Source organism: Xiphophorus couchianus, chromosome 15, assembly GCF_001444195.1.
Source record: "Xiphophorus couchianus chromosome 15, X_couchianus-1.0, whole genome shotgun sequence".
NCBI lineage: Eukaryota > Metazoa > Chordata > Actinopteri > Cyprinodontiformes > Poeciliidae > Xiphophorus > Xiphophorus couchianus.
In genome coordinates, this window is record NC_040242.1 from 16060205 (window position 1) to 16079253 (window position 19049).

The 19049-nt window shown below is 43.8% G+C and overlaps 2 protein-coding genes across 4 annotated transcripts in view; both read right to left on the reverse strand.

Annotated features, from left to right (window-relative positions):
• Positions 1–1395: 1395 nt before the first annotated feature.
• On the reverse strand, positions 1396–10681 carry LOC114158730 (echinoderm microtubule-associated protein-like 1). Of its 2 annotated transcripts, none has more exons than XM_028040514.1 (7): positions 8847–10681; positions 4912–5103; positions 3843–3975; positions 3206–3307; positions 2581–2615; positions 2403–2429; positions 1396–2142 (listed from the first exon to the last, which is right to left on the reverse strand). In XM_028040514.1, the coding sequence occupies exons 1-7, from the start codon at positions 8986–8988 to the stop codon at positions 1868–1870; spliced, it is 906 nt and encodes a 301-aa protein (XP_027896315.1). In that variant the 5' UTR covers positions 8989–10681; the 3' UTR covers positions 1396–1867. The 2 variants fall into 2 exon arrangements, with proteins under 2 accessions (XP_027896315.1, XP_027896314.1); XM_028040513.1 differs by lacking the exon at positions 8847–10681 and adding an exon at positions 5526–6996.
• A 56-nt stretch (positions 10682–10737) lies between these two features.
• The window catches only part of LOC114158729 (bromo adjacent homology domain-containing 1 protein), a 48339-nt gene continuing 40027 nt past the window's right edge, over positions 10738–19049 (reverse strand). For both annotated transcript variants that reach the window (XM_028040512.1, XM_028040511.1), the window contains exons 3-7: positions 16495–16850; positions 16244–16403; positions 15653–15732; positions 14949–15040; positions 10738–14838 (exon numbers count right to left, since the gene is read on the reverse strand). In XM_028040512.1, coding sequence (XP_027896313.1) covers positions 14649–14838; positions 14949–15040; positions 15653–15732; positions 16244–16403; positions 16495–16850 — 878 coding nt within the window. In that variant the 3' untranslated portion in view covers positions 10738–14648. The remainder of the gene's footprint in view (positions 14839–14948; positions 15041–15652; positions 15733–16243; positions 16404–16494; positions 16851–19049) is intronic.

Here is a 19049-nt window from a genome sequence, read left to right on the forward strand (position 1 = left end):
TGGACTCTGTGGTGGCCAATCCATGTGTGAAAAAGATGTCTCATGCTCCCTGAACCACTCTTTCACAATGTGAGCCCGATGAATCCTGGCATTGTCATCTTGGAATATGCCCGTTCCATTTGGGAAGACAAAATCCATTGATGGAATAACCTGGTCATTCAGTATATTCAGGTAGTCAGCTGACCTTATTTCTTTGGGCACACAATGTTGCTGAACCTAGACCTGACCAACTGCAGCAACCCCAGATCATAGCACTGCCCCCACAGGCTTGTACAGTAGGCACTAGGCATGATGGGTGCATCACTTCACCTGCCTCTCTTCTTACCCTGATGCGCCCATCACTCTGGAACAGGGTAAATCTGGACTCATCAGACCACATGACCCTCTTCCATTCCTCCAGAGTCCAATCTTTATTCTCCCTAGCAAACTGAAGCCTTTTTTTCTGGTTAGCCTTACTGATTAGAGGTTTTCTTACGGCTACACAGCTGTTCAATCCCAACGCCTGGAGTTCCCTTCGCATTGTGCGTGTGGAAATGCTTTTGCGTTCACAATTAAACATACTCCTGAGTTCTGCTGTTGTTTTTCTTCGATTTGATTTGACCAAACGTTTAAGTAATCGCCGATCACGATCATTCAGGATTTTTTTCCGGCCACATTTCTTCCTGGAAGACGATGGTTCCCCACCATCCTTCCAGTTTTTAATGATGCGTTGGACAGTTCTTAACCCAATTCTAGTAGTTTCTGCAATCTCCTTAGATGTTTTCTCTGCTTGATGCATGCCAATGATTTGACCCTTCTTAAACAGACTAACGTCTTTTCCACGACCACAGGATGTGTCTTTTGCCATGGTTGTTTAAGAAATGAGGAGTTACTCATTGCATCAGCTGGGGTTAAATAACTTGTTGCCAGCTGAAAGATAATCGCCTATGCAGTACTTATCCAATAGGAGGCTTGTACCTATTTGCTTAGTTAAATCCAGGTGGCGACTTTTTTTTTGGCCAGGCAGTGTATAATAAACATATATAAACTGACCTTTACATATAGTAATAAACATTTCCACATATCACCTCTGATGTCCACTGGACTCTCAGTTGCCATGTCAACTGTTTGGGATTCCCCTCCGTTCTTAAGTTCAACAGGATGCATCCTCGCTCCCAGTCAGAGAAACCCTACAGGCTGAGATAATAGTGGAGAGACAATGTTAAATATGCCCGATTTTAGATCGGGCATATTCAACACACCACCACGTAACACACCACACACTGCAGGACGTTGTAAGATTAAAGGGAAAATCGGGGCAAAAAAAACCTAAAGGCTTTAGCGGGAACATCAACATGTAGAAGCATTATCTCTTAACACCTGTCCGCGGTAATAAAAAGACACTGCGGAAACACCTCACACAGAGATCAACACTTTTTATTGTCTTTTCTGAGTAAGAACAGACATTTTGAGGTGGAAACTAACATCAAACACGCAACAACAAAAAAAAGACATCGGCGCACACAGATAATCCAGTCGTCTTGACAATAAGTTGCTTCCTCATGTACGTCACTGAGAGTGCTCTCATAGAGGAGGCAGAAGTTCAGGAAAACGATGCACAGACCTAAGCACCAGTAAAGCTATCGCTAGGATGTGGTATGCAAGGAAACTAAAAAGGCAGAAAATGTTCAAAAGAAATAAACATAAATCACGATACTTGATGCAGTCAGATGGGTTAGTTACAGGTAAGTGGTTTGGTGAGCCTCTTTAGGAGTTTTATTAACTCACTTGCAAGGAGATTGCCATAAAAATGCCGACAGATTTTGAAAACTGAAATCTCTAATCAGCGTGAACCTCTTTCAAGACGAGTTTGGAGTGTCTGTCTGCGTCAGTAGCAAATCTGAAAGTACTGGCTGGGCGACTTGACCGGGCTGATGTAGCTGGACGTTTCCTGCGCTGAGCTCTGGCCCGTTACGGTTTTCTGGAGGCTCAAGGTGAAGGACGGGGTTGACTTCTTCTTCTGCGGCTGGCCGCCCCTCTTGGTCAGCGGGGGCCCGGGGCCGGCCACGGGCCCCCTGTAGGCGGGCACCACAGACGCCAACTTGGCCTTCTCAGAAGACCCAGTCTTTCTTGCAAGAGGACTCAGGTAGATCTGCATAGTCACTAAGTGAAGTGGTGAAATGTGGCGAGGAGACGCAGAGAACAGACAGGGGAAAAAAAGGGACATTCCAGGCGGCGAGAGAGAGAAAATGGGGAAGAAGAGAGACAGAAATGGACGCAAGAAATGGGGTGATGGTGCACACAGTTATGGTATGATGTGACCAAAAAAATGAAAAACAAAAAGAAGAGCTCACACACAGTTCTGTTAACTATGGCGTTTTCTTCTAAACCAAAGTCTTTTTGCTCCAAGAGACAAAGCCTACCTTTGCAATGCGTCACCCGCCTTGTTCCTGCACCAAAACGCCACAGACACAGAAACGTCGTTAATTCTGTGACATGTCTTTTGAGTCAATTTTTCCTCTATTTGTCCAGCGGCGCTGTCATTTTATTGTTTTTTTTCCCTGATCAGACAATTAAAAGCACACAGGAGTGTTTCCTTACCTACGCTCACGGCGGGCTCACTGGATTTGTTGCTTCTGGTGTGTTGACAGAAAAATGAGGAATAAACGAGAAAATTGGTGAAAAGAACTGAGAATACCAGAAAAAATAAATAAATAAACCTGATTAAATATTGTCTCATAGACGCATCTGTTACAGGAAGAGCCAACAACAAATTTAAGAAGAGGGAAGAAAATGGTGGACAGAAAATGATGCAAAGTTTCCAAAGATGTACTTTTAGGAAACAATGTGAAATGTCTGGAGTGAACTGATAGCACAAGTCCAGAGGTTGCTGTGTTCAGAGCCTCTAGGACAAAAGATTGATCAGTTCTCCTTTCCCCCTCACTTACTTAGATTTACTGTCTCCCCTGCACTCCACACTCTTCAGATTCTTATTTGTAGAAAATATTTTGTGCTAACAATGTATCCTTTTCCTCCCTTTTCACAATCGAACGCTACTTTGACTTGATCTAAAAATCCTAACAAAATGCACTGAAGTTTGTGGGTGCAACCTGACAAAGTATGAGAAAGTTTTAAGTAGCACTTTTGCAAAGCCCTGCGCTTGCCGTAAGACATATGTGGCTGCAACTCAAGTTACATGACCTCACAATGACTGATACTCTCTTACTCTTCAGGAACTTTCTTGCAGACCGAGGCTGCAGACGCGGGCCGCGGCTTGGTGATCTTACACGGACTGTCCTTCGCACCGCCTGGCGGGCTCTTCACACCGCTGGAGAGAACAGACAGAAAAGTCCAACAGAAAAGAAGAAGTGACGTGAAATCCCAAGAAGAGGGGATGAAATCAATTTGTGGTTGCTAATAAGTTTTTTCTCTCTTTTTTTTTTTCCATCGTAATTAGACACTGAAAGCCTTAATTGAGTGGAGATTTACCTCTCTCTGTGTAATTATTCCAGAACAGCACAGATACGGCGACAGCAGATTAAGGTACCGCGGAGAGAGGCCATCAGGCTTTTCTGACTAACACTATCTAATGTCAGTATCGCTTGAAAGGTAATTGAGAGGAAGAGGTTGCTGCTTGGAATTAAAGGCCAGCGTAGGGGATAATCACCGAGCCTCCGTGTGCGGTGTCTCTGAGATAATGAAGGGTGTCTGCTGATTGCACCTTCCATAATGAAGAACGAAGCCTCACTCTGATTGGGGCGCTTTCGAATCAGTGATGTATGTTGCAGCTTCCTCTCTCTGCTCTAATTGTGTTCATCATCTGCATCGTGCTGCTCTGAAGGGGAGGAAATGAGCAGCTTTACCTCAGAGGTGGCGGCGCGGGGCTGTAATTCCTCGCCGTGGCGCTGGAGGGCACTGTGGAGCTCTTTTTGAGGGAAGTGGAGCTGGAAGTCGCCGTGGAGGTTCTGGGGGGCAAAGCCAGGGAGACGGGCCTGGCTGCGGAGACACGGACATCACAGGTTGTCAGTGAGGGATAATTATTCATTTTTCGATTTCACATTAAAGATAAATAGTTTGCAGGTATTTGTACATTTGCCCTCAAAGAGACCTCGAGGGCAAATGTATAACATAAGAAAAATGATGCAGTACACTTCTTGAAAATGAGTGATGAAAAGCAATCCGCAACTGATTACGGTATTTAAAAAAAAAAGTTACAAAATGTCCATGTGTATTTTGTGCATAAAAAAGAACAAGAAATGACAAAAAATGTGACAAGACACCTCTAGTGTGTCATATTTCAAAATGATGCCTGGATAAGTTTGGCAAACATTTATAGACGATTGATTTAAATGTGGATTACTTTCAGTTTTCAACTTTCCCCAATAAGTTGCAATCATTACTATTGATTATAAGTGTTTATTGCAGCATAGAGAAACATTGTTTTAGAGAAACTTTGCTCAAACTTTAACACTATTTCTACCATGATCTAGTTACAAATACAGACAAAAGTACACATTTTTGCATCAACATGTATAAACTTTCGGCACTGCACAGGAGGTAAAGAGATGTCGTGTCTTATTTTATGCATGGTATGTAGGTTTAAACATTGGTCCCGAACTGTTCCAATGTATTGGATGAGCAGGGCAATTTGAGGCTTTTATGGAGAGAGGGTCTTAAAGAGACAGAAGTTGAAGTCATGGGTTTTCAATAGTGGACACTTAATATTTCAGGAACGTTTTTTAAAAAAGCAGGGAAGAAACCCATTCTTTAATCATGGGAAAATGTAGGAATCCTTTTAAAATGGGATTATGAGCTTCCAAATACATGCTTTGAAAACTAGAGCTCAGTGCGGTTCAGTCCCACAACAGTTTGTCAATAGATGGCAACCTTTAAAGCCTTCATCTTAAAGACCAAACACACATCTCTGCTCACCTTTGGCGCCCGGAGCTCTCCTTCCTGCGGCGGCAGCTGCCTGGTGCTCTTCAGAAATGTTGAGCCTCTTGAGGACGTCAGCCAGCGCCAACTTCAGCAGCTGGATCTCATCCTCCTGCATCTGCATCCTCTGCTCCAGGTAGGTGAGCCGGTCGGCCACGTCCAGGCCGCTGGCTGCCGAGCTGCGGTCGTCTGAGAGGGACCAAGGTGAAATCAGGAAGATGAACGCAAGATTGGACGCCCAGAGAGTGAGCAATCTTTAAACTGGCTGAATGAGATTCACGCATTCTCTATCATTTGTTATATCTCACATAGCAAGACAAGATAGCGACCGCATTAGAAAGAACATTTGACAGCATGCAAAACGTCTGTTTGACCAAAATAAAATTCAAACTTGCAGAATTTATCCTGAAGACTTTACCAAATTACTTTGCCAAAAAAAGATCCATAATGAAAAAGGTTTAAGACGTAAAATCCCTTAATTTTTGAACTGTACAGCTCCTCAACACTGTCAACACTCAGCAGCACGGAAGCAACAATAACATCAAGCAAAATTTCTTTCCACCGCCGTCATTTTTCTGCTACAAATTGTTGCTCAAGTCAGAGGCGGGTACCATATGAGCTGCTGGATGCCGATGAGAAGCTGGGGTATCTCTGCTGACCGCTGGCTCTGTCCTCAACCAGCCCAGATGTCCTCCTCCTCTTTTTCTCCTCTCTCGAACAAACCCTCTCAGTCCTCTGCACTCCTCTGCCGCCCTGTTGCGCCTCCATCTTATCGTTTACCCACTACGGTCTCATCTCTCCCACTCCAGTCTTGTGGCATTCACAGATTGCGGCTTGTACAGTTTTCAGGTTCTAGCATCCGACTGTCGCTACAGCTAAAGGAGGGTACCGCCGTCCCGGTGCCTGGCTCAGTCTAGGACTCGATGGTGATTTGGTGAGGCGTTAAGCCTCCAGCTAAGGATGTGTGTTTATAAAGGTGGGGGTTGGTAATGCTTAAAAACTAAGAAGTCATCCAATTCGACCTGAATTGTCCCTGCCCATGAGTACACAGATTTGCATGAGTCTGATGGTGTGTGTGTGGGCGTGTGTGCATGGGAGTGGAGAGTACAATGTTAATCCCAATCCCAAAGTTAATCTCTTTGACCCCGCCCACACAGATAATCCCATGTCACTATATGAGGGAGGGACAAAGTAGAAACATCAGAGCTAGACCTGAAGGTACATTGCAGAGATGTAAACAACTTGAGATTTCACGTCACAAAGGTTTTTGTGACATTGCATGGTCATGAAGGGGATCAACATAAACATGTAGACTAGAGCATGTTCTCACTGATTTGGGTAAAAAAAAGGAAGCATAATTCCTTTTTCATTGTGATTTTTCACAATGATCTGAATCAGGGCTAGGTTTTATCCACAGTTGCTAAACAGTAGCAAATCCACCAATCACCAAAGTTCTCAAACTTTGTAACAAAGACCACCCGGTGCTTGGGGTGGTGATTTACAAGATATTTTTCTTATAAATTATTTTCAAACTAAGTGCATCTAGATTGTGATGAAGAGGACAACGTGATGATCAAACCCAAATTAACTGTATTCCAGTAGTGTGAAGAGAACTCAGGTGGGCTAATTGTCCTGTGGCCACACTAACTACTACAATGGACCCCCAGTATCCATTAGGCTTAGCAGCTGACAAATAGTTAAAATTCATAAATGTTTTAATAGCTCACATACCAAATATACCTTAATTTGCATTTATACACACAGTGGACGCGGTGTTAGCACGGCTGCTGAATGTAAAATCTTCAGTCTCCCATATTTCCGTACTTATGGATACAGCCAATCAGCACCAAGAAAAAATTATTGGCGCTCCTGGATTGGCTGCTTTGCAAACGCCACCTGGTGGCATCCAGGAAGCTTTGCACCACGCATTTTCTTTCATTTAAAAATATCCTCTACAGAACAGGTGTAGGCTGCGAACAGCTGAATCTGTGACTACTGAACAGCCAATATGTTATACAAAATCATAACAAGTTATGTCTCCAGTGTAAATTATTATTATTATTATTATTATTATTATTATTATTATTATTATTATTATTATTATTATGTCCCGCACCTAACACAAAGTTTTATAATATCAGCTTCGTAAAACGTGGACCTTTCAGTTACTTTTCCAAGTGAAAAATGTAAGCTTGTCAATATTAATGTGACGCAGGCTTGTAGTAAGAATATTTTCTTAGTAGTTTTGGAAAAATGTTTGTATTTATCAAGGTGCTATAAAAAAGTTTGACATAATTAAACAGAAAGTTTAGTTTGACAAAAACTACATCTGGAAACTCGGTCAGGGACGCCCTGAAGGTTGTTTAGCTAAAGTAGCTATTTGATGTTTAAACAGAAAGCTGAATACTAACACTAAAATAAATTATTGGATGCATAGTTACAGTAACTGGATAAAAGTTTGGATTATTTTAAGAGCATATGCTTACAAGAGTAATAAAGAGATAAATGTAAATTATCTAAAAAAAAAACAACCCATAAAGTTAGCTAAAAAGCTAGCTAAAAGTGTTAGCTAAAAATCCGCTAAGATTTCCAAGTTCAAAGCAAACATCTAAACTCTGACAAAGTGCTACAACTGGATTTTTTTTAATCCAATAAATAATTTGTACATAAAAGAAATATTCAAAAATAACAACAGCAGTAGCACAATAACACTTGAATAAAGTCGTGTGTGCATAAACAGTCATGGTTCATTGCTAACTGAAGAAATTTAATTACTGCATGAATAATGAGAAATATGAAGGGTCAGATGTTAGATCATATTATCCTAAATGTTAGAAGTCTTTCTATCCACCCTCTTGGTGCCACTCTTTGGACAGAACTTTTTCCTCCTAGTAATAACCTGCTGCATATGAGGACTTCACATATAATTACTAAAGCATTCAGCCAGCAGTAATCTGCCTCTCACTGAGGGCTGTGATCCTCTGCTGGCCCGTGATCTCCTGTGTCTGTTCCTGTCCTGGCCGTGACTTCATCCTCGTGCCACGTCCATACTCTCCATATGGGATTGGGATTAGAATAGCACAATAATCCTGCTGCTGTAAAAGAGAATTAGTGAACCCCCGAGCTCAAACTCTGCCCTATAACTCAGCAACAAATAGTATATAGTCGGGCGTCTCGGGTGCATTTCCTGCAAACGCAATTACTGCACATGTAAACTTACATGTAAACATTTGTACATGTGGATTTCCTTTAAAACGGAGACATAGTGAGTGTTTTAATCCCTGTTTGCAGATGGTGTCATTTAAATGACAGAACATCTGTCTTCCCACATCAGCTTTGCAAAAAAAACAAAAAAAAACAGACGTAGGCATTTTTGCGAAAGCATCCTTCATTTATCATTTCACTGATATGCAAATCCTGGACATGTTTCAAAGTCATCTCATCTGACATAGTTTCTTTAGCTGGGCGTGGCACATGAGACGAGACTTATCATCAACGAATTAATATGCAGAGTATGAAAATATCAGGTGTTTTAGGGTTCCTGCTGAAATAAATCAATATGCAGGGAACAAATAATATGATTAACCATATTCAAAGTAGAAGTGTTCAATCCGCTCTGCTGAGGACTTGAATTTCAGGAGATTTGAGCATTTCACTTTTCACCTTTTAAAACCCACGTGTCCTACTTGATTCCTCCTCCTTTTTTCCCTCTGAAGAATCACAAGTGCAATAAACCAAAATGAAAGCTTCTGGCCACATGAGCGTGCAACTTTTGTCAGTATGAATACGCCGTCTCTTGCTCTCTTTGACGATCCTGGAAACAAACCGAAGCGACTGACCTCACGTCCTTCCACGGAGGCGCAGGGGAAGGAACCAAACGGGTTTGATTTATCTGACGGATCTGAATTCCCTCAAACCCTCTCAGTCTTTACCTGTCATGAAATCAGTGTCGCTGTGATAGCTCTCCTTCAGCGAAGGTGTCCTCAGCAGGCCCTGGGCCGTCTCCTCCATCTGCAGGTTGTGGTCGTCCAGCTCCTCCATGCTGGCGTCCTCTTCTGCTATGATTGCCTGCATGTCCCTGACTGAGGATGCAAGATTATTTTGGTCTGAACTTCCCCGGAGAGCTGATTCACCTTCCAGAGTCCAGCAGTGGTTCCCACCTCCTGCTTCCCCCTAATATCCTGTAAGGAGTATGAGCACAGGGTGATGTCACTCAAAGGACAGATTACAGACCTGTTAATCCACCTGAAGCTCAAAGGGAGGATAGGAGTGTGCAAGAGTCTTTATTTTCTTAGTAGGTGGAAAATGTTGGTGGGAATGACAAAACAAACTCTCCCGTCAAGAGCTCCAGGTGCAAACACACAACCGCCAGTTCAAGGAGGCGCCGAGGGGTCCTGACCTCCGTCCTGAAGAACAGCATTCTTCTGACGGAAAAATGAAACGTGGCAGAGTGAGGCTGGAGAATCTGCTGTTGCATGCAAAGTTTCCGACAAGCACACAGTCACACACTCCTCCAAAAAGAGCTTACACAAGGCCGCCATCCGGCGCGGTCAGCCTGGGCCTACTGTAAGGATGACGAGATCCAGAGATTAGGGAGCAGAATTTGATTAATTACAGTCATCAGGAGGACAATAAGCCGGATGTTGTAATTACTGTCGACTGACAGGGGAAAGAAACAGTGCGAGATGAAAAGCTAGTTAGGCGATTAGGTTTACCCCCCACCCTGGTGTGAGACAAGTTTTTTTTTTGTGTCTATTTTGCAGTTTATTGGATTGATTCTTTCTCCAGCAGATGTGTCCGTTTGCTGATGCATCGAGGCTTTCTGGTTTCACGAAGGAAGTCGTAAGTCATAAGAACGAATGAGAAACTTTAAATGAGAAACAAACACGTTCATCTTTGTATTATTGAGTCTAATCCAATAAAGTCTTGGCGTCCTAACACGCTCACGTTTTCTCATCCGCTGTGATGAAAGTCCGTTCTCCCCAGTCATCATTTCTCATCATCAGACTTCCTGTTAAGTCAGCTCACAATCTGTGCTGACAGAATACGGTTTCGTCGGGAAATATTCAGACAACACGAGCCTGCCATTTTGACAAGAGTCAGATGATGGCTTACAGTTTTGCCATTCTGCTTTCAATCTTCATATGAAGGATTTAACAGCGCACTGTGACGTAGTCAAAGCTTGGGATCTTGTTTCATCAACCCTTTAAACCTCTTCACCTGTCTGCCGTGTTCCCTGATTTTTATTGTTTTGAACTAATGTTCTCTGGAGAAAAAAAACAACACTAGGATCTTCATAGAGCATGAGTTTTTACACATAATTTTTGTGAAAACCGTGTCTTCGTCCAGTTCACAATGACTTCTTTCTTTTAGCTATACCTTAATAAAACAGCATCATAAGAGCCTAGACATTTTAGTCTGAACATAGAAACGTGTGTTTGGAGCCATCTCAGGTCAAAGGGCGTGTCTAGTTGTATTATTAAGTCTAACTAATGAACTGCTCAGGCTGTTGGGAGGTCAGGAGAGAATTAAACAGCCATCTGCTGCCAATGTCTCACTACTGCCCTCACGTGGACACGATCATTATTACAACTGATTGGAAGGAAACTTACCCACTTCCTGTTGATGTTCATGCTGTGACCTTTGGTTCCCTTTTCTGTCTACGTCCACAGTCATGTTCCGATAATTACAAATAGCAGATTTGCTTTTTCAAATAAAAGTAAATTGAATAAATTAAAAGAAGGTACCATTTGGTCTGATCTGCCAAACTGACTGTTGGTTAAACAACAAGCAACATGCGAAAAAAAACAACAACGCAGTCACCGTTTTCACAAAGGACTTAAATTTTATAAATATTCTCTCAACATTACATTAAATCAGTTAGGATGATATAGTCTTTCAAATAAAATAAAATTTAAAAAATCCAAGAGATCTTCAGAGAGCATGACAAAGTGACAGTGATCTGATACACATAACTCTTTCTACTTCAAAAATATCTAAACTGTATATCCCACATTTTCCAAATATATCAAAATATATGCCAACAATAAGCATCAATACAGGCCACAGAGAAAGCTGAATCTCACAGGTTGGTCGGGTGCTTTTGTCTAATGGAGTGAACACGCGCACGCACGCCCAAACACACACACACACACACGCACACACACACATCAGCGAAGGTTACTCAGTGTTTCACATCATAGATCGCTGAAACTTCTTATTCCTGAGTGCTTGCTCAACCTTGTTGTCATGGAAATAAGGACACAACTGTCTCCATGCAAATAGCCTGTGGCTGATTAGGTTATTGAATGACAGCAGGCTATCTAAGTCCATGCGTTTTGCAAGGCTGGCCAGCACTAGTAAGGGGAGCACATGGCTGTCTGAGCTTTCCTCGCCTGCATCTGGCCGGCGAACAGATAAGGGACGTTGGTGTGACAGCATCTGTAATCTTGCTTTGCCTGACCACTAGGGGGCAAAAAGACATCTTTATGATTAATGATTAAGCTAGCATTAGCTTAAATGCTAATTTTGACTTTAAAGCAAAAGCTGACTTGCTGAATGGGCTGAGTTAATGCTAGCCATCCAGCTAGGGAAAGCCAACATGATAATGATATCATTTATGCTAACGTTAGCATAATGTTTCCTCTATGCCAATCCACCAATTAACTTGAACAAAACAAAAAGAGATGCTCCTTGTAGAGTTTAAAGAGCAACCGTTTTGAAATACTGTCAGCCTACATCCAATAATACTTTACATTTTTTGCAAGTGACATCTAACCTTTTGCACCAGGGTTTCTGGTTTCAGCTTAGGACCTCAGAGGAACTTCCTGTCCCCCGTTTGTCTCATTTTGACTTCAGCTTGTCAATGAAAGCTCCGGTGACACTTCTCCCAAACTACACGCCTAAAGGGATAGGGATAGGTTGAAAGTCGCAAGATATGAACTGCTCGTAACATTTACAGAACCTCAGTTAGAAAAAGTCCCGAACTGCCCCGTTAAAGTCGGTCTGGTTTCCGTTCAGCCACTCGGGAACCAAACGGAGCTCCTCCAGAGCGAAGGTTCTGTCGGCGAAAATTGCTCTGGTCTCAACGAAGCCAACCTACGGTTACGTTTCTGCTATTAAACCTCGTTAAGCTTCTAAGATTACAAATAAACAAAAAAACTGCTTTCTATCCTGAAGCACAAATATGCAGGATCTACATAATTAGTCCCAAATAACTTAAAACTGACATCTTAATATATTCAATTGTTTTCTCCGTTTAAATATACTTTAAATATAATTATTACAGATCTTGCAAGGGAAAAATAATAATAATTTCTACACTGCATTGGCTGTCTGCTTGTTTAAAGATTGCCCCGTGCTTCCTGGGGTTTAGATATGTTCTCCTTATATTTCTCTTTCGTTTGGTCAAACATCGACTCAAGACCGACCCGATATCTACTGGGACAAAAAAAAGAAAAGAAAAGCAATGCATATACTTTGTCAAGATTTTTTAAGTTCATTCTTCAAAAATAGTAATTCTAAAAAATATATTACATGTGTCATCTTAGCAAATCGACATAATAAAATATTCTTTAGGAGGAGGAGGAATTGTAATGTATAGTTATATCCATGTCCTTTTTGAAGACTCCAGCGGGGAAAAGAAGGAGATGTAGGGTTTGATTTAGTTTTGATGCGCTTCAAATAGAAGAGGGGGGGAGATAAAGATGGCTTCAGAGCGTGGCGATCTTTTACAGCTGGAACTCGAACGCACGCCGACGGGGAATAAAATGGCAGGTTTGGAGGCAATGAGAGGGCGCGTGGTTTGTAATCGGCAAAAGCTTCATCTGAAAGCATGGAAACACCCCTTCAGTCCAGTCACACATCTATCACAGTGCTACGATTGCCTGCACAGCAAGACAGGACTGAATCCTGAAGCCTTCTGCACATCTAGTCACATTAACAGTGTGAATACATACATAAATATATACCGAGTATTTATAGGATTATATGTGAGGGGGAAAAGAGAAAGGAATGACTCTGGATCCATTCTGATTTCATCCAGTACGAAGAGCGTCAGGTTGCCATGGCAAACATGTTGGTCGACTCGTCTCTGGTCATCAAAACGAACAGTTTGCACAAACCGTTACATCCGTAAGGTCTCCTCCGCAATAAAAACACCCGAACAAATGCGCTACAGTAAGCCCCGCCTTTCACGTCCCGCCAATGTCTCAGCAGCTCCGTCACAAAACAAAGAGGTGATCGCATGTTTTCATGAGGGATTGGTTTTAGTGCAACAAAACATGGGGACAAGTGCTGACAACGAGACGGAGACTCGGGGCGTTGAAATTTGCGCCACATCCTCTGGTTCCTCCTGGACGGGCTGCAGGAATTAGGAATCGGGCAAGAGTTGGCGACATAAAAACTGCCCTAAACGTGGAGACTGGAAATGAACTGAAATACAGTACGGTGCAAAAGTATTGGCAAATTTTACGTCTCGTCACAACCACAAACTTAGACGTGCTTAACGTTGATTGTAAGTGGAAGACCAACACGCAGTAGTGCCAAATAAGTCAAATTTATCTCACAACCGAAATCTCAAAAGTTGACCATTTGTATTCAACGCCCTGCAACAAATTGCTTTCCAAACACATCTGAAAGTCACCTGATCCACAAATGAAGGAAAGAAGGAAAAGTGACAAAAAAAAAAACATTAGCAAACATCCAGGAGTAAATGCTGCTGTTTTTTTAGTTAGTAAAAAAATTACATTTACATGACAGCTTTTCTATTATGTGCAACTTTGTGTTGGTCTAACGCATTAAAACCGGCATGAAATACATTAAAATCCGCGGTTTGTAACACAGGAACATGCTTAAGGGGAATGAATACTTTTGCAAGGTACTGTTTCTGCTTTCTGGTCTATTATATTACGTGCATAAAGTCAAAACATGGGTCGTCATGCGCAGCCTGATATCAGCGTGGTCTCGCTATTTACCTCAAATAAGCACAACACGCTTCTTCTTCAGTCAGTCGATTAACAAACTCGACTGACTGGGATTTTTTCTCACCATATAAGTAATAACCATATGTTATCAGGAATACAAGGTGATCTTTGCCCTCAAGCCCAATCAGTTGCTCGATGTGAAAATGTTCAATTCAGCGGGAGGAAAAAAAAACAACAACAAAAGAAACCCGCTCCACTTCATCTAAAGCTACTTTCTTGCTTGGTTTGATTACCTAGAAGCCTCCTAAATGTCAAACCGCTGTCGAGCGGCGTTAACGCGGAGCTGACAGGGCCAGCCTCGTGTTTCCCTGGAAGCATCGGAGTGGCGTGCCGGACCGTCGCTGCGCCGGCGGCTCTCAAACGAAACAAACATGATTGTTGCGCTAACGTGCTTCAGGGGGAGGAGACGCGGTTCTGACTGGCGCGCCGCTCGACCTGGTGCTCGGCATTTCTGGCTGGGAAGGCGAGGTGGGGGAAAATCTGAGCGGCTGGATGGAGTTTAGCTCTCTGACTGAGCTGAGATTCCTTACGACATTCTAACTTCTAAGAATGTAACTAAAGGGATCTGTGCTTCATAATGTGTACATGCAACCCCCCCCCCCCCAGTCACCCCGCTTTTCACACTGATCACGAACGAGGGTTAGGTGGAGGTCTTCAGTCCTTCAGCTGCCCCTCCTCTGCGAAGGCGGACGATTGCGACGACTGATTCAAAGGTGCGACGACGGGGGAGAGACGGGGGAGGCTCCCGCTCTACTGCAGGTTCTTCAAGATGCGTCCGTATCGGAAGTCGTAGACGTGCCGGCAGAGGTACACCAGCTCGGGGTCGACGTCCATGGGCACGCAGCGGTGGGAGGGAGGGGCGAAGTCGGGCCGGAAGGGCACCATGCTGGCCCTGCCAGGTGGGGCGCCTTCGGCACGCCGCTTCACCAAGGCACAAAATCTGCAAACGAAACAGTGAGACGAGACGATGTGAAAGCAAATCTGTCGCAGGAAAGAGACGCCGATATTCGACGTGGAACAAATGACTCGTCAGTGTTTTTTTTTACTCACCGACAGTACTGGGCTAGAGGGAGAACGTAGCATCTGTCTTCTATGCAGGCCACACTATTTTCATCCTGATGCCGAGAGGCGAAAATCTCATTCTGAAACCAACAGTGGGTGTACAGCGTCACATCACCACAAGTGTTTTCTTTTTTCGCTGTGCCCCGAAAGACGACACAAGAAACAGCAACACTTTGCAGCAGTGAGCAGAAAGGAAACTACAACTGTTCCTGAGAGATTTGTTGGGGTGTATTTGTTTTACCATGTTAGGAAGAAAAAAAAACGCTCCAGTGAGCTCTCACTGCCGCTGACTTTCACTGGAAACATTTTAAGAGAGTGAAACTGTCCCTCTCCTTGTTCTAGGGTTTCTCCAAGGCTGAGGTCGAAGAGATACCATCGGGTTTTTTTTGTTTTTTTGTGGCAGTGTGGTTAAGCTGAGGAACCAAAGAGCTATCAACAGTCTCAAGGCTGCCGAGGCAAAGATAATGAAGGCAGCAACAACCACTGTCCACGCTATTGTGTGTAAGCAACATTCTCCTCCATATCGCTGCTACTTGTAAAATGTATATTGAAGCACTTAAAAAAAACAATATGTACTGCATTAAGCTCGTCCCGTAACAATAGATGTATTTGTGGCACAGAACAGGTTGCACAGCCGTCACCGTCCCACTGGGAGAAATTAATTCCTAGCTGCAGTCTGCCGAACGCCTCACCTCACAGTGTGCTCTGGGATCTCGGCCTCCCTGGGTGTGCTCGGGTCTGTAGTACCAGAAAAGGCTCATCATCAGCTCTCCTGAGGAAGACCAACACACATATATCGGCTGAACACACTCTGCCGTACATTCTCGCACAGGACATCACTGAACCGGTCGGTCATCTCCGCCTCTGTCCGTCAGATTTGTCTATAAAAGACGAACCCCTTTACAGATGTGACACAGTCAGCTGATCTAAATTGAGATATATGAATATTTAAATGTATTCGCTCTTTTTTTGGATTGTTAAGAGTTTTTTAGCTATATTTTTCAAAGTGTATGAGAGTAAATGAAGGGAATTTGGTGGACCAGACAAGTCTTCTGAATAGTGCAGGTGTGCACTATCCCAGCACACCTGTTCACAGTGTTCAACTGCATCAAGATGGGGTTCATCATCATGGTTGTATACGTTTATGTGAGTTGTTGTTCTTTTTGGCTCATGGCCTATACTGTTTTTTATCCGCCGCAGTGTCCTGACATTGTAATTCTGATTAGAACAAGTCTCTGCTCTGTTTTTGTGTGATTTATGGATAACCTGTTCTGACTTCTTACCTGTTTTGGGGTCCTCCCACAATGCTGATATCTTGGCAACATACGGCAGGGACTTCTTCCTGGGACCGGATCGCAGCAATACAGTGTCTCTGATACGGATCACTTCGCCGTCCCGCTCGACTCCCTCGTAACACCTCCGCATTGCAGCCTCATCTTCTCCCTGGCATTACAAACGCGTAGAATTTACTTTACAAAAGAGGAAGAATGTGGGAAGATTTACAAACTTTTCTCCCGAGAGGCAAGCAACTTACCGCAACGAAGACCTCCCTGTCTGTGGGGATGCCGACAGGCCGCCAGCCGTTCGTTGCACGTCTGCGGCTGATCTTCTTCTGCTTGCCGCTGCCGAGGCTGGGCACCGGGATCGCCTGTTTCGTCAGGAGCCGGGTGTGGCCCACGGAAGAGCCGTTGGAGGCCTTTGTGCTCTGAGGGCATTCCTTAGCTAGCTTTAACATGGCCTGGGGCTGATCTAGGCCAGACAGAGGGGTCAGCAGGCGGCTTTTAGTCTGTGTGGAAGTGGGCACACCGGACAGTGGACACTGGGCGATTGGCATGGTGGGGGGAACCAGAAGGGAAGGACTGTGGTCGCCCTGTGGGGTTGTGTAAGCCTCTGGAAAACAGCATGGAAGCACACATTTATTATCCATCCAAGTGCTTTTTAATTTCACCTCAGAGTTTTATAGTACAGACTTAGCTGGTCTGGTATGATTGTAATCCTAACTCGAACAATGTTAGCAAGAATAACTAACAGAGAACCCAGATTAACCTAGAAATCATCTACCATGTTGGATCTTGACTAGCTTGACTGAAATCATTTGTAGTACCATATAAACTATTTTTCCCCTTTCTCCTACTTTTTGGCTCAATTGTTTGACTATTGTATTTGCTCAGATTATTTATGTTATAATTTTGTTTGATGAGCTGAAACTTTTAAGTCTGCGTGAAACTGAGGATTTTCCAAATCTACCTGGCCAAGGTTTCCCCCAGAAAACTTGCTAAGCCCAGTGGTTGGGCGTTTGGCAGTCATTCATCCAGCGGCCCGTTGTGTTTTCGAGTTAAAAAGTGTTTAAAGTTGACAGGAAATTTGAAAATGTCACTTGATAATTATGTGTTATTGAAAGATTGGGAGATAAATACCTGAACACCAAATATAAAGTATTAAAAAATGCAAACATTTTAAAAAGACTTACATAAATCAGTAATGCTAAGCATGGTGGGGGCACAAGTAAAACCTGGTGGCCCGCCAGGCTTGTAATACACTGGGGGAAACCCTGCTGGACCTATGTGGGAACACAATTACCCCTATTGTTACATCATCATCATCATCATTTGTGATTAAGCAAATTTGATGGGATGATTACTAACAGGGCTGCACAGTGGCGCAGTTGGTAGAGCTGTTGCCTTGCAGCAAGAAGGTCCTGGGTTCGATTCCCGGCCCGGGGTCTTTCTGCATGGAGTTTGCATGTTCTCCCTGTGCATGCATGGGTTCTCTCGGGGTACTCCGGCTTCCTCCCACAGTCCAAAAACATGACTGTCTCTCTAAATTCTCCTTAGGTGTGTGTGCATGGTTTTTTGTCCTGTCTGTCTCTGTGTTGCCCTGCGACAGACTGGTGTCACAGGGTGTACCCGCCTCTCGCCCGGAACGTTAGCTGGAGATAGGCACCAGCACCTTCCAACCTCAGTATGGACAAGGGATAGAAAGGGGTAGGTTGGATGGATGGATTACCAACAGACCTTAACACTTTATTTGATGCGGCATACTGACATATGTTCATAAACGTGACATAAACATCACCTTCACATGAAGGTGAAGCAGTCTTCATAAATTTTTTTATTTTATTTTATTTTTTCCCAAGAAGGCAGCGCCCAAAATGGCTGCGGCTGCATGGGCTCTCGACAACTTGCGAGTATTTGAGCAAAATACGCCGCCTAAAACGCTACAAACTTTGCATCCACTCAGTAAGTTAGTATATGATCGCCAGCGTCTGCTGGAATTACGATCATGAAGTGATTTCGGACTCATAAATACGACTACTCTGGAGTGTTTACGTGATCTCGGAGTGCTACGGAAGCAAGATCCAGCGGCCCGCAGCGCAGCGGACTCGCCTAGCAGCACTAGCCGGAGGAGGAGAAAGCGAAGGCGGTGCGACCGGCAGCGGAAGCGCGGCTGTCGAAGTGGACTAACAGCTAAGCTAAACGCTAACCCCCACAGATCGCCGCTTCCGTCCATCTTCCTCTCCAACGTTCGCTCTCTGGACAACAAAATAGACCATCTGCAACTAGAACTGTCTTCAAAGAGAGAGTTGAGGAACTGCTGCGCTTTCATTCTGACGGAGACATGGCTCAACTTGTCCATACCGGACAACGTTGTTAGCCTGGAGGGGTTCGCTACATTCCGCGCAGACAGCAGCAGCGCTCTCAGCGGTAAAACCCGAGGAGGGGGGCTGTGTATTTACATCAACAACAACTGGTGTAAAAATGCCATGACTGTCGCCAGTTACTGCTCCCCGGACATCGAGCTTCTGACTGTTAACTGCAGACCATTCTACCTGCCCAGGGAGTTTACTGTTGTTAGCATCACTGCTGTGTATGTGCCCCCCAGTGCTAACACTAAAGAGGCTATGAATGTTCTCTACCGGACCATCAGTGATTTGCAATCCTCACACACAGAGGGCGTTTTCATCATTGCTGGGGATTTTAACCAGGCCAACATGAAGACTGTTCTCCCTCACTTCAACCAGTATGTGGATTTTCCAACCAGGGGAGGAAATACTCTGGACTTGGCCTACACCAACATCAAAGAAGCATT

Coding starts and splice junctions, on each gene's coding strand:
- LOC114158730 (XM_028040513.1), bottom strand. CDS start 5,682: ATGGAGGCGCAACAGGGCGGCAGAGGAGTGCAGAGGACTGAGAGGGTT. Junction 5,104..5,525: donor GGCATCCAGCAGCTCATATG/GTACCCGCCTCT, acceptor GGTCCCTCTCAG/ACGACCGCAGCTCGGCAGCC. Junction 2,430..2,580: donor TGAGCCCGCCGTGAGCGTAG/GTAAGGAAACAC, acceptor GTTTTGGTGCAG/GAACAAGGCGGGTGACGCAT.